The sequence below is a fragment of the Lepidochelys kempii genome, chromosome 2 (genome assembly GCF_965140285.1).
Source record: "Lepidochelys kempii isolate rLepKem1 chromosome 2, rLepKem1.hap1, whole genome shotgun sequence".
In the NCBI taxonomy this organism is placed as follows: Eukaryota; Metazoa; Chordata; order Testudines; family Cheloniidae; genus Lepidochelys; species Lepidochelys kempii.
Window position 1 is genome coordinate 82,681,131 of NC_136381.1, and position 12,845 is coordinate 82,693,975.

Consider the following 12,845-nt stretch of genomic DNA (forward strand, 5'->3'; position numbering starts at 1 on the left):
ACTGTATACTTACTTCAGATGTAACTTCTCAAACACAAAGCATTTTTAGTAACTTCTCACAAAGTTCATTTCAGACCACGGAACTGAAACTGACCCTTTATTGTTCTTTTATCCCACTTATTTAAGAGGAGTTCTGTGTAATACTGCTACAACTTTTCCTTACATATGCCAATCACTTAGGAGGAACAGTAAATATTCATTAAAAAATAGTATTTCAAATCCTTCTATAGAACACTCAGGCAAGTATACTTCAACTGAGTTAAGAATGTGTATTTTTTCCTAATAGCCCTATTCATAACTTTTTGATCTTGACAGGTATGCCTGCTTGATACATCCAATTTTGCTTCCTTTTATTACTTGTACAGTGGTTACTATTAAAAAGTTATTAAGTATCACACAGATGATTTTCAGAGTTAACAGTTACATCCCTATCTTATTTATATAGGTTGGTACATTAGTAAATGTTGACTTTTTAATGATGTACAGTGAATTTACAGTTTTGAATAGCTGCCTTTTTTCCTATAAAACTTTTGTTTAAATGAAACTGTCTCTGGAATATTATGTACAATTACAATAAAAAATGACTACGTAAAATAGGCACTTTGTTACTCAGCAAATCTGACCCTTTGGTATATTCTGAATCAAATATTTTAGCGACAGAAAATAGTTTTTACTTCTGTTTACATCTGTTAGCCCTGCAGAGTCAACACAGACATGAATGTGATGTATGAATTCTACTCCTGGTTTCTGTAGCAACAAAAAATTTTACTTCCAATTGCAAGGTAAAATTCAATCTTATACCAACAAAACCCTACTGTTTTAGCAGGGTTTACAGGAGTAACTGAGGGAGGAAATTCTGCTTTAATCAATCAAGAGAGGGAGTCGCAATTGGTGTACGTTTGGTCCCACAGATTCTTTATTAATAGAGGTGAAGTTGCATGATCAAGAAAGAATTCTACCCGACTTTCAGATCCCAGGTGAGTTAGCAGAACTGGCCATGGTGAAAAAAGCCAACTATTTTTAACTTTAAATTGAGCAAGTTTGAGCTAGAGTCACTGAAAAAAACATTGTTCTACTATACTGTCTAGAATGCTTTTCAAAGCTAAACTGAATTGTAATGTTATGATTTAAAACAAGAGTCAAGAATTTTGACTGAGGCACCCTATAATTACACTATGGCATGTTTACACATCACTCAGTGATGTATTAAGCAGTATCTCTACAGATATGTGGATGTGTAGAAATATTTTATGCATCAAGTGCAATAAAAGCAAAAATTTCTGAAATGTAATGTACACACAATGACAAATATACACACACAATAGCAAACCAATGGTAACAAAATGATCATTTTAAAATGTGATTTGTTTTTAAAATCACCAAAGCACTTAACATTCAAAAAGGACTAGTCTATAAAATTTTTCTAAAATGAGGCAATATAGCAGTCAAGAGCATTTGACTTTTTAAAAGATGTGTCTAAGAAATAACTTTAAAAAATTCATCTCTAGACAGAAGCATTGTGCGTCATTTTTTTAATTAGGAAGAAGTGTAAGTCTCTCAATTAGAAGTTTAATTTAAATAACCTCCTTTGCCTTAATTATAACATCACTAGTAGGCGTAGTTATTATTCTTTGTACTAAGGTATGCCAGTTCAGTCTAAGAGGTGTGAAAAAACACCCCCCTGAGCATTGCAAGTTTTAGCGCTGTAAAGTGCCAGTGTAGACAGCGCTCCCAGCGCTGGTACCTATTCCCCTTGTGGAGATAGCATTTTTAGAGCGTTGTGAGAGCTCTCCCAGCACTATGCTGCGACTACACGCGACAGCGCTTTAACATTGCCAGTGAAGACGTGCCTTTAGAAAGATCTCTCCTATTTCTCCATTTACTGTATATGGATTTACATCCTTGTAATAATATTTAAACTGCAATTTTATCACAATAAGATAGTTGCCTTATTTATCTCTTTCCCCTTCTCCCCAACATCAATGACCATCCTTAGTTTTCTGGGCATTAACAATTTAACTTTGATCCTTGTTTTTCATAGTTGGTGAGACACCAGCCGCATCAGAATGGACTTCTGAAATGAATTTGTCAGGACACAAATATAACTTACTAGGTAACATGATTAAGCTACAGCTAAATGCAAATAACCCGCATAATTTCTCTAAGTTTTAGAGCTAAAACACAAAACATAAAACATAATACATGAAAGCTACAAACAAAGCCATGCAAGATGTTAAATCAAAGCATATTTTATTCTTAATCTCTGTACTATATTACTGCTCATTTGTTTCTATTAAAATAATTTCTTCCAAATTCCTGGAACTCATACAAGTTCACTACCAAAGACAAGTCTATGATAATATTTTGGGCACACACACCTTTTTCTTTAAAACAGATGAGTTAATGAAATAATAATAATAAGCATAAAAAAGTGCATATGTAACAATTTGATTTTAATATGGCCCCGCAATTTGGTGAAGAATGTCTCTAAATAAATCTGTGCTGACAACAAGCAGTTCAACAGTACAGAATCTTCAGACTAGACTACAGAAAGAGGTGTACGGGAAAGAAAGTAATAAACAAATTTTATTTACTGTGTTCTTTGATGGCTCCCAAGCAGTATCTACCTTGCCCACATCTTGCATGTCTTGGAGCTGGCGAAGCTGTGACAAAGTATGATGCCTCAGGGCTTCATGTAGGGGAGTATCCCCATCTTTATCCTGAATATCCAGTTTAGCACCTGCACGGACTAAGAGCTGAAAGAGAAAGAATCTTATTTAGATAACACAAAGAAAACTACCAATATTGTTTTAAGGAAAAAAATGCAATGGAAAATCAGTTCTTTTAATTACCCTAAAAGGCCTGAAAATGATAAAGAAATTCTGATTATTTACCTTACAGTAATTGATCGAGACATGTCCCTATGTGTATTCCACTTCAGGTGCAAACGCACTCAATACACCTGAGTACGGAAGACTTTACATTAGTAGTGTCTGATGGTCTGTGCTTGTGCCCTCTACCTCTGAACTGAGGGGCAGCAAGGACCAACCGCCTCTCCAGTTCCTTCTCTACCACAAATCACTTTAGGAAAGAATCTGAAGTGGACAGAAAAGAGAGTGGGTAATGGAATACACGTAGGGATTACACATGTCAAACTCCAGTTACCATAAGATAAGTAACCAGAATTTCTCTTCTATGTGATGGGCCCCAGGGTATACTCCACGTGAGGTGACTCTCGAACAGTATTCATTGAAGAGGACACAGGACCCCTGCTGTATCACAGACTGCAGGACTACTGTGCCAAAGGATGTGTCTGCTGACGAAGCTTGTATCAGGGCACAATGCGTAGTAAAGGTACAAGAGAGGCCCATATTGCCACACTACAGATACCCAGAAGGGGAACATCCAAAAGAGAATCTAGCCTGGGCTCTCACTGTCAGCTTATAGCAAAAGCAAGCTGCAATCTGAAATCCACTTAGAATGTCTTTGTGAGGAGATTGCTTCCCATTTAATCTGTTTAATAAAGGAGATAAAAAGCTTCAGAGATTTCCTGAAGGGTTTGTCCTCTATATGAGGAGCATCCAAAGAATGAGACTTCCTGTCTTCTCCAGTTGCATGAGGTTTTGGGCAGAAACCAGGTAGGCTATGATCTGATTTAATGGAATTTAGAGAGTCTTTCTAATGAATACAGGGTGCAGCCTGAAAAAGCCTTCTCCTTACAGAAAACTGTGTAGGGTGGGTCTGCCATAAGGGCCCCCAAGATCACCTACTCTTCTAGTGGACCGCAGTCACAAAGGCCATCTTTACAGACAGATGAAGAAAGGGGCAGGAGGCTAAAGATTCCAATGGAAGATTCATGAGCGCTGACAATATGAGATCAAGATCCTAAGTCAGCATAAGTTTCAATACCCAAGGAGAGGTTCTGGCAAGGCCTTCTACCAGAGGACGGAAAACATTAATCACTGCCAAGTGCATTCGCAGCAAGCTGTGAGACAGACCCAGTCATTTTAAAGAGGAGATAGTACAGAATGATAGAAATCTGTGAGACCTTTGGAAATATCAGATGATGCGGGGACCAGATAAAATTTTATTCCATTTTGCAGCGTACCACTTTCTTGTAGAGACTTTCTGCTATTATTGATGATGGATTGTACCACCTCTGAACATGACCTCTCTAAGCTTACTGTTCATCCAAATACTGGGCTTTTAGATTGAGGGATGCTGGGATTGGGATGGGAGATTTTTTTTTTTGTCCTAAGTCAGCAGGTCCAACACAAATGGATTCATATGCACAGATAAGAAGCCATCTGAAAGGATGCTGCTGAAACAAAATTGCCTCAGAAAACAGGGTGCCACTTGGCCTACCGATGCTTTACCCTGCTTGATTTTCCTCAGAAATCAAGGTAAGACAGAAATGGATGAGGAAATCATACATGAGCAGGTCTGAACACTGCACTAGGAAAAATGTCCCCCCAGGAGTTGTGCCCCAGAACTGCTCACAACCAGTAGGCCGGGTATTTCTTATTCTCTCGGGACACAAAGAGGTCCCATGATGGGAATCCCCGCTGACAGAATATGCTCTGTACAACTGAGTCATGAAGTTTACACTTGTGGTCTCTGTGGAAGTGCCAACTGAGGCTGTCCACAGAAGTGTATATTATTACTGATAGGTGCACTGCCAAAAATGGTGATCTGGAGTCAGCTACACCTATTCCAGAGCTTGATCACTTCTATGCAAAGAGGAGTGGATCTTGCTTCTTCCTGTATGTTATATAATATACTGTAGTCACACCGTCCAACATGACCTGAATGTATAGGGCATGGATGAAGAGCAGGAACCTTTTGCAGGCTTTGTGTAGTGCTTGCAATTTGAGGAGATTGATGTGAAGCTTAGATTCTTACTGGTACCAAGCGTCTTGAGCCACAGTTTGTCCAGATGCATTTTCAATTCAGTAGGGAGGCATCCATAATTAGCTTCTTTGTAGTTGGAATGGGGTACAAAGGAAACCGCTATCCATACAGTTTCTCTGTCTTCCTACCAGGTAAAGGATGTCAGAACACTGGGAAATTGAGCAGAGACAGCCTGGGCAACAGAGTCTCAGAGAGTAAACTGTCCATAAGCATGCCTGAAAACACCAAAGATGAAGCCCTGAAAAGGGGATTATTCTCCCATTTTTGAAAGGGAAAGGCAATGCCCTAGTGTGCCAATTACCACAGCATCACTTTGCTTTCCATTCCAAGCAAACTGTTCATGCTGGTTCTTCTTGAGCATGTTAAGTCTGGTATAAGGAATCGACACCACCTACAGCAAGCTGCGTTTATGCCCGGCCAATCATCCACAGAACAGATTTTTACCATTAGACAAACTGTTGAAAAAGCCTAAGAATTTTGGCCCAGGAAAGAGAAGGCATGCATATAGCCTTTATTGATTGAAAAGCTGCCTGACTGTTGATCATTGCTCCCTTGGGCTCTGCCTGCAAGCTGCTGGTGTGCCTGGCTAGCTCCTCAACCTTCTCATAGAGATGTACCATGAAAGTGAGAGCTGTGTTCACTGAGATGTCCAACTGCTTTGAATACAACAAACAACAACATCCATCAAGGGTGCATGGCTGTACCGATCTGTTCAACACAGTTATTGACCAAATGAGGGAAACCGTCACTAATTGCATATCAGAGTTGATATTGCATGACTTCTGCATAACAGACCTGGAATACACAGATGACTCAGCTATATTTACATCCCCACAAACTAATCTCATCAATGCCCTGAATATATTTATAGAAGACGCAAGTAGGCTTGGTCTACTTGGAAGAAGACTGAACTGACAAAAGTGGCTGATAGACTTCTACCCCTACCCATAATAATCAATGGACAAGAAGTTGATTTCATTGAGTATCTTAGCTCTGTTGTCACCAAGGGAGGTTGCCTTGCTGACATGAAATATCAAATCAGCAAGCCTGTGGGTGTTATGCAGACTCTTTGGAAGCCTCCATGGCGTCAATGCCACATATCAACTCAGACTAAGATAGCATCTATCAAGCAGCAGTGGCTTCTGTCCTTTTATAAAGCTCTGAAATCCAGGCCACCACAGACACAAAAATGTGCCAGCTAGATGCTTTCAACATGAAACAGCAATGATGTATTGAAGGCACATGGTGATTTCATCATGTTACACAAAAGGATGTCAGGTGTTGGACCAACCACCCTCCAAGTGTTTTCCCAAGTGACTCAAAGCTGGCTCAGGTGGCTTGGCCAGAGTCTATATCCATGCCAGCTTGATATGTTTGATCCAACAAAAGCTGGAGGGACAAGACCTCACAGGCTACCTCAGACACACTGAAGTGATGTCATGGCTTCCAACCTCATCCACATTATAGTCTTAATACGGAGCAGGCTACAACATTGGCAGGAGACCAGGCTCTCTGGACACGGGTGATCCAAAGGATTCTATGCTCCATGAGTGGGAAAATTAATGAACGGTGTCATATAGGTACAGGAGGCCACATGGCGTAAGAGGGGAAGGCAGCATCAGCATCACTGTCATCTGAGAGCTGAGTCGAAGCTGGATGATGAGGTCCCTCCCAGCTTGGAATCTGTCCTGGTCTAACTATGCTGTGGCTGTAATCAAATCCAAAGTTGCTTCAATAAAGTCTATCGTTTGTGTGGCAATTAAAAGGGACTTTTCTTGTTTTACCTGGAGCCCTGAGGATTGAAGGAGGCTGAGAAGTGATAGGGTTGTTCATCATATATCTCAGTATGATCAACTTGTAACCAGCCAATCATCAAGGTAGGGAAATACTGGCAATGCAGGTAAGCTGTCACCACGGATAGCACCTTCTTGAAAACTCTAGGGCCTGTCAAAAAATGGAAGGGAAGAACTCTGCACTGGTAATGGTCTAGGCCCACTGTAAATCTCCTGTGTGCTGGGTGAATGTCTATCTGAAAATAGGAGTCCTTCAATCAAGAGCTGCAAGCCAGTCACCTTTGCTCTGAGAGGGGATTATAGAGATGATCATTCTGAATCTTGAAAAGCAAATGAACATACGCACTTCAGTCTCTAGAATGGGGTCTCCAGTCTCCAATCCTTTTGGGGATGAGGAAATACCTTGAATAAAAAAACCTTCCCACTATGCTGAGGAAGCTCTAGAGTTCCTAGCTGAAAGAGGGAGTCTACCTCCTGTCCGAGCATCCTCTCTTGAGACGAGTTCATGAAGAGGGATGAGAGGAAGGGGGTTTTTATGGTAGGAATAGAGAGAAATTCTACTGTATAGCTGATGACAATGATTTCTAGGACTCGTCACCAGGGAGAAACAGGCCAGACAGTCACTGAATGGAGAGTGGATGCTGGGTGATATGGGAACTTTGTTTGTAGCTCTTGAGGGTCCCATCAACAGGGTTTCTTGGCAGAAGACTGGGGAGAGAACAATGGAAGGATCTTCTCTCAGCTGCACTGCCCACTCTGGCACTTTCTGGGAGGCTTGTAAGGCTTTGGTGGTAAAAAGGCAGAGGACCAGGGTACTGTTTAAATGGTGGTGATTTGGAGCATTTTCTCTGAGGTGCTGTCACATGTATACCCAAGGAGCAAAGGGTAGCATGAGAATCCTTAAGGATATGCAGTGACTTATTCGTTTTGTCACTGAGCAGACCGTCACTCCTGAAGGGGAAATGCTCTGCCATAGCTTGAATTTTCTTGGAAAACCCCAAGGACTGGACCCATGAAGTCTGAAGTAGTGTCCACTGCAACTACTGAGCCTGCAAGAGTGAGAGGGTGCCCAAGACACTGTGGAACCTTTTTCAGGGCTAATCTTGCATCACAATACGGCCAGTGTAGCCAATGTCTTCGTTTCAAGCTCACCAGAGAAGTGCGAGTTCTCAGAATTCCACACGGGGAGCCAATGGTACCGGATGCCTAGTAACGCCTCAAATGGCCAACAATACTGGAGAATGACAGCCCAATGATGTGGGTACATCCCTAGTGATTACCAGTTCTGAGTGTATTGGTGAATCCAGGTCAGCATACACAGCCAGGTCATCGAGGATATGATATCCAACCCCTAATGATGGGGAGTGGCAGGGAAGGTGGAGCCACTGTGCAATCACTAACTAGGAAGACCCAAGCAGGCCATGCAGCACTTGAAGGCGAGATCTAGGGCATGCTAAGTATTCCAAATGGTGGAGCTATTGAGGGAAATCCCCCAGATCCCTACTAATAATATCTAACTCACTAAAAACTATCTAAAAGTGTTTATTTACAGAAAAATAAGTCAGAGCAGGATTGCTCGTAAAGCTGCAGACACTGAAGAGGTTCCTTCTCGTACCATGGGCAATACCAAGGAACTGGACAGGTGATTGGTCTGTGCCACCCATTGTGATCTCAATTCAGAGGACAGGGAAGCAGGGGGCACAGGCATGGGCCGATGTATAATGCTGATGAAAAATCTCCCAGTCTCAGGCTATATCTATGCTACAAACTACAGATGTGATTCACAGATCGCGCACACATGCTAGCTTGATGAGAGCTAATGCGAGAATGTGTATGTGAACTGGGAATCACACCTCTAGTTTGTAGTGTAGATGTAGTCTCACACACATGAAGTGCACATGTGCCTCGAGTGGAATATGCGTAAGGACAACCACTTGAAGGAGGACTTTATTTTACTGTAATTTAAATAGAATATTCACATTTCATTCTGTATTTTCCAGGCTTTGTACTCCAATTCCAATTAGGATTTTAGTTATATTCAATTGCTCTATGTTTTATTTCAGCATGAACTTGATTTCAAGCTGTATTTTGATGGGGAGCTAGGATAAAAACCATGCCAGAAGACCCACACCATGCTTTTTAAGACTTGAGAGATATCCTACATGTAAACAGTGCAACACTACAGAAGCAATATATCAGAAATAAAGGAAGGCTAACAAGGTGAATCTCCAAATGGTTTCCATAAAATTGTTCAGAATTATTACATTTTTACATGATATGTATCTTTACACCATAAGGAAGTTACGATAGCCTCAAAATCAACAGAGCAATTAAATGTGTGCATACGTCTATCATTATTCAGCAAAGCACTTAAGCACCTGCTTAAAGTTAAGGATACGCTTAAACCCCATTGAAGGCAGTGAGATTTAAGTATCTTCTTTAAGTTAAACAGGTGCTTAAGTGTTTTGCTGAACAGAAATGGACTGCTGAATCAGCCCCTCTATGATTAAGGAGTACAATTATATCCTGCACTGAGGCTTGAAAAGTGGAAAGTGCAAGTGGAAAGTTTCCTTAGTGAGCGTGTAGCCTAAAGCCATCACTCTACACAGAACGCAAGGTTTCGTTTAAATTTTTTTCTTCGTAACAGTTTTCTAGTGAAGTCATAAGCATACATGTGATACATATCAGTCTAACACACATTTCCAAAGTAAATCCAAATAAAGTCAAACTCTAAGAAAAGAAATGATAAAAATAACGAAGATATCCCATATCATTAGCAACTTATACTGGCATTGTACATTATAAAACAACCAACTGCTGAAGAACTGAAAAATTCACCATTATATCTCCTGACAATACTTACAAATTCTTTACTCTTAAAGAAATTAAGTTGCTAGCCAATATGCTTGTGAAGATAACTGTCAAATATGAGTTGATGCAGCACTACTTTCCCTAGTCCACAGATAGATCACAACAGCAGTGTGAAAAACAAGATGGTCAGTTTCATCGCTGCTATTAAAAAAAAACTGTTAGCAGTTAAAATGTCAAAATATCAACTTCAGACTTCTAAGAACCGGCAAAAACCATGAGTAGCAGCAGAGGCAAAAAGACCCCAGAAAGCAGAGATATGAGGAGGAACAAGAGGAACAACCCTCCCCTCCAGCAGCCACGATACTCTTTGAGAGGAGTCTGGTAGCAGACAATCCCCCACCATAAAACACAAGAGCCAGAAGGGTCTAGAGCAGGGGCGGCCAACCTGTGGCTCCAGAGCCACATGCGGCTCTTCCGAAGTTAACACGCGGCTCCTTGTATAGGCACCAACTCCAGGGCTGGAGCTACAGGCGCCAACTTTCCAACATGCCAGGGGGTGCTCACTGCTCAACTCCTGGCTCTGCCGCAGGCCCTGTCCCCATTCCACCCCTTCCCGCACCCTCCCCGAGCCTGCCGTGCCCTCACTCCTCCCCCTCTGAGCCTCTGCAAGCCACAAAACAGCTGACTGGGAGGTGTGGAGAGGGAGAGGGAGGCACTGATCAGCGGGGCTGCCAGTGGGCAGCAGGTGCTGGGAGCAGAGGAGGGGGGCTGTTGACCTATTACTGATGGGGGGCTGTTGACTTATTACTCTGGCTCTTTGGCAATGTACATTGGTAAATTCTGGCTCCTTCTGAGGCTCAGGTTGGTCACCCCCGTCTAGAGGAAAAGAGACACCAAACAAATAAAGCTCCTTTCTCCCTTCCAGACCCCGGAGCAATTTGGAACTTAAATTTCCTCAGGACCTAATAGCCAGAAAATGATGTACAAGACTGCCCTTCCTATCCGCAAAGCAAGGTCCAGGGACAGCAGCCAGGTAAAAAACCCTAGCACCTTCCCCTTTACTCAGCAAATGCTGTTACCTCTGGACCTCACAAGTGGGTCCCATTCCTCCTTTCCTTGTATTCCTTCCCAGTAGCCAGTGACTGGTATGTTTTTCTCAAGCTATTGTTCCCAAATGAGGGGGACAACCTGCAAGTTCCACTTGTAGAAGTTTCTCTTTAGTAACTGTTGGGTTCTGCTCTCCTTCCTTGCAGAACGGGTAGAAGTAAGCCCTCTATGACACCAAACATCCTGAAAACTGCATGGATCTCGGGGCAACAATGGAAACCCAAATCTCTGCACAACAGCCTGACCTACCCTTTCCCATGACAACAGGGCTCTTAAAAGAACTATACTACCCTTAACTTCTACTTCATAGATGCATAAGGCTACAACTTTGGAAGGAACCCAATAGGAATTAATAATTTTGATTCATGGGAGCCAATATATTCTTTGCATGGCTGCGTAAGTTATTTTAGGATTTTTAGTTAATCCAGCTTTGAGGTGTGGATGCTCTGCTAGGGTTCCATTTCAACATTCTTGGACATAAGCACTCCAATCTGATACACCACATACTACTAGTTCTTCAACATGCCTATTCTCCTGCTCATCTTTTAGATTAGCATTGTGCCCACAAAGTATCATGCCAGCTCTAAAAGGGCACACAGGCTCACCAAATATAAATTTAGAATAGCCTGAAGAATGCAAGTGACATTGATTCTATGAAAAATATTCTTCTGGGGGCAAGAAGTTCCAGATATAGGGCCATATCATATGCTTCACTGCAATGGGATCACATCTGTCAACACTTATGGGTAAGAAAAACCATTTTCTAATAATGATAAATACAAGTACAAGCAAGACAGACAATATTTACCACTCATCACAAGATATTTTTAAGAAAAAAGAAAGAAAGAAAAGAAAGCTAGTTACGTAGGTTAGGTTATACGAATAATGGAGAAGCTCACATGCATCAAGTGTTCTCTGCATTGCCTGTGTCCATCTTATTGATGTACTATGGATTTTTATGGTCCAAAAAATGGTGTCCAGATATCTCATTTATACAGGTTATCTACTCAGTCTTCAGTTTGGTCCAGTAGATGATCTGCCCAACTAAAATTTCCACTGCAGTTTCAACAAAAAAGTATTCTTCCTACCTGTCCTAAATTAGTATTGCATTTCTCCCTGGAAGTGACAGCATTTCAGTAAAGTGTGAAAAGTACTATATAAAATTGAAGTAATTACCCTATATGCTAAATATCATTGTTCTAACTGGATTTTAATAATGATGGAAGCTCTGCATCATTCACCCTTGGGAGCGATGAAGTTTTCCTAAACGGGTGCCATCAACTCTCAACTTTCATTTCAACAAGCAGTTTTGGGCACACATGATTTAAAAGGTAATCTTCCAAATATGACCTGAGTCTGAACAGGTGCAGTATTATTTTATTAAATCAAAACAGCTGGGAATAGCTCCAGCGCCTCTGTTGCTGCTCATGGCTTTACCCAGGTGCAGAGTGAAAACTGCACCTATTCAGAACACTAAACAGCTGTGAAATGGACAAGAATCAGGTCACAGCCTTCGGGAAAAGTGGCAATACAGTATTTTTCATCCTGGTCAATAGGCTTAGCTCTCTAGCCTAGTAGGTGTTGGGTAAATTTTCATAATCCTGGTTATTGCGACCCTATTTTGGGAATCATTAATATTACTGTTTACTGCCAAGGCCTGATTTTCAAATTAGGCCTCTGTTTGTGGTTATAACTGTGTTTGCACTGCATTATCAGAAAAAAGTATTTACAAATGGCAAGCACAAAATGGTAGATATTCACAACGCACACAAAATTGTGCCCCAAGAGGATATTCAATATGAAAAAAATAAATCTTTAACTTGTTTCTTTGGCTATTAGGAGACAAACTTTTATCATGAGTGTTAACCTGAATAATTTCACTATCCATCTATTGGCTCTGTGAAGTCTGAACAAGCTGTGACAATAAGTATTCCAGTCTTTTTTGTTTTAGTTTTATCTAGCAAAGAAATGCTACTTGTGAAAAATCACAGATTGGAAATCTGACATCTGTAGTAGTTTCTCCTTCACAACCTTCATCTCTCATTCTCCCTTTCCTCCCCGATTCTTGTCACATTGTGGGTTTGTATCCTCCGCAAACTGCAGACTACAGGTCCCCGCAGAGGACATAACCACAGAACTTAAGGTCTCAAAGTGACATTCCACCTAGCAGAGATTACTGTTTAAGAGGTCAGAGACACAAATTTAGCACCTTATATATAAGCT

General features: G+C 41.2%; 1 protein-coding gene across 4 annotated transcripts in view; it reads right to left on the minus strand.

Moving 5' to 3' along the window:
- Positions 1 to 12,845, minus strand: part of MIB1 (MIB E3 ubiquitin protein ligase 1) — a 102,753-nt gene that overhangs the window by 24,286 nt on the left and 65,622 nt on the right. For all 4 annotated transcript variants that reach the window (XM_073331409.1, XM_073331411.2, XM_073331410.2 and 1 more), the window contains one exon: positions 2,595 to 2,756. In XM_073331409.1, the coding sequence (XP_073187510.1) occupies positions 2,595 to 2,756 (162 nt within the window). The remainder of the gene's footprint in view (positions 1 to 2,594; positions 2,757 to 12,845) is intronic.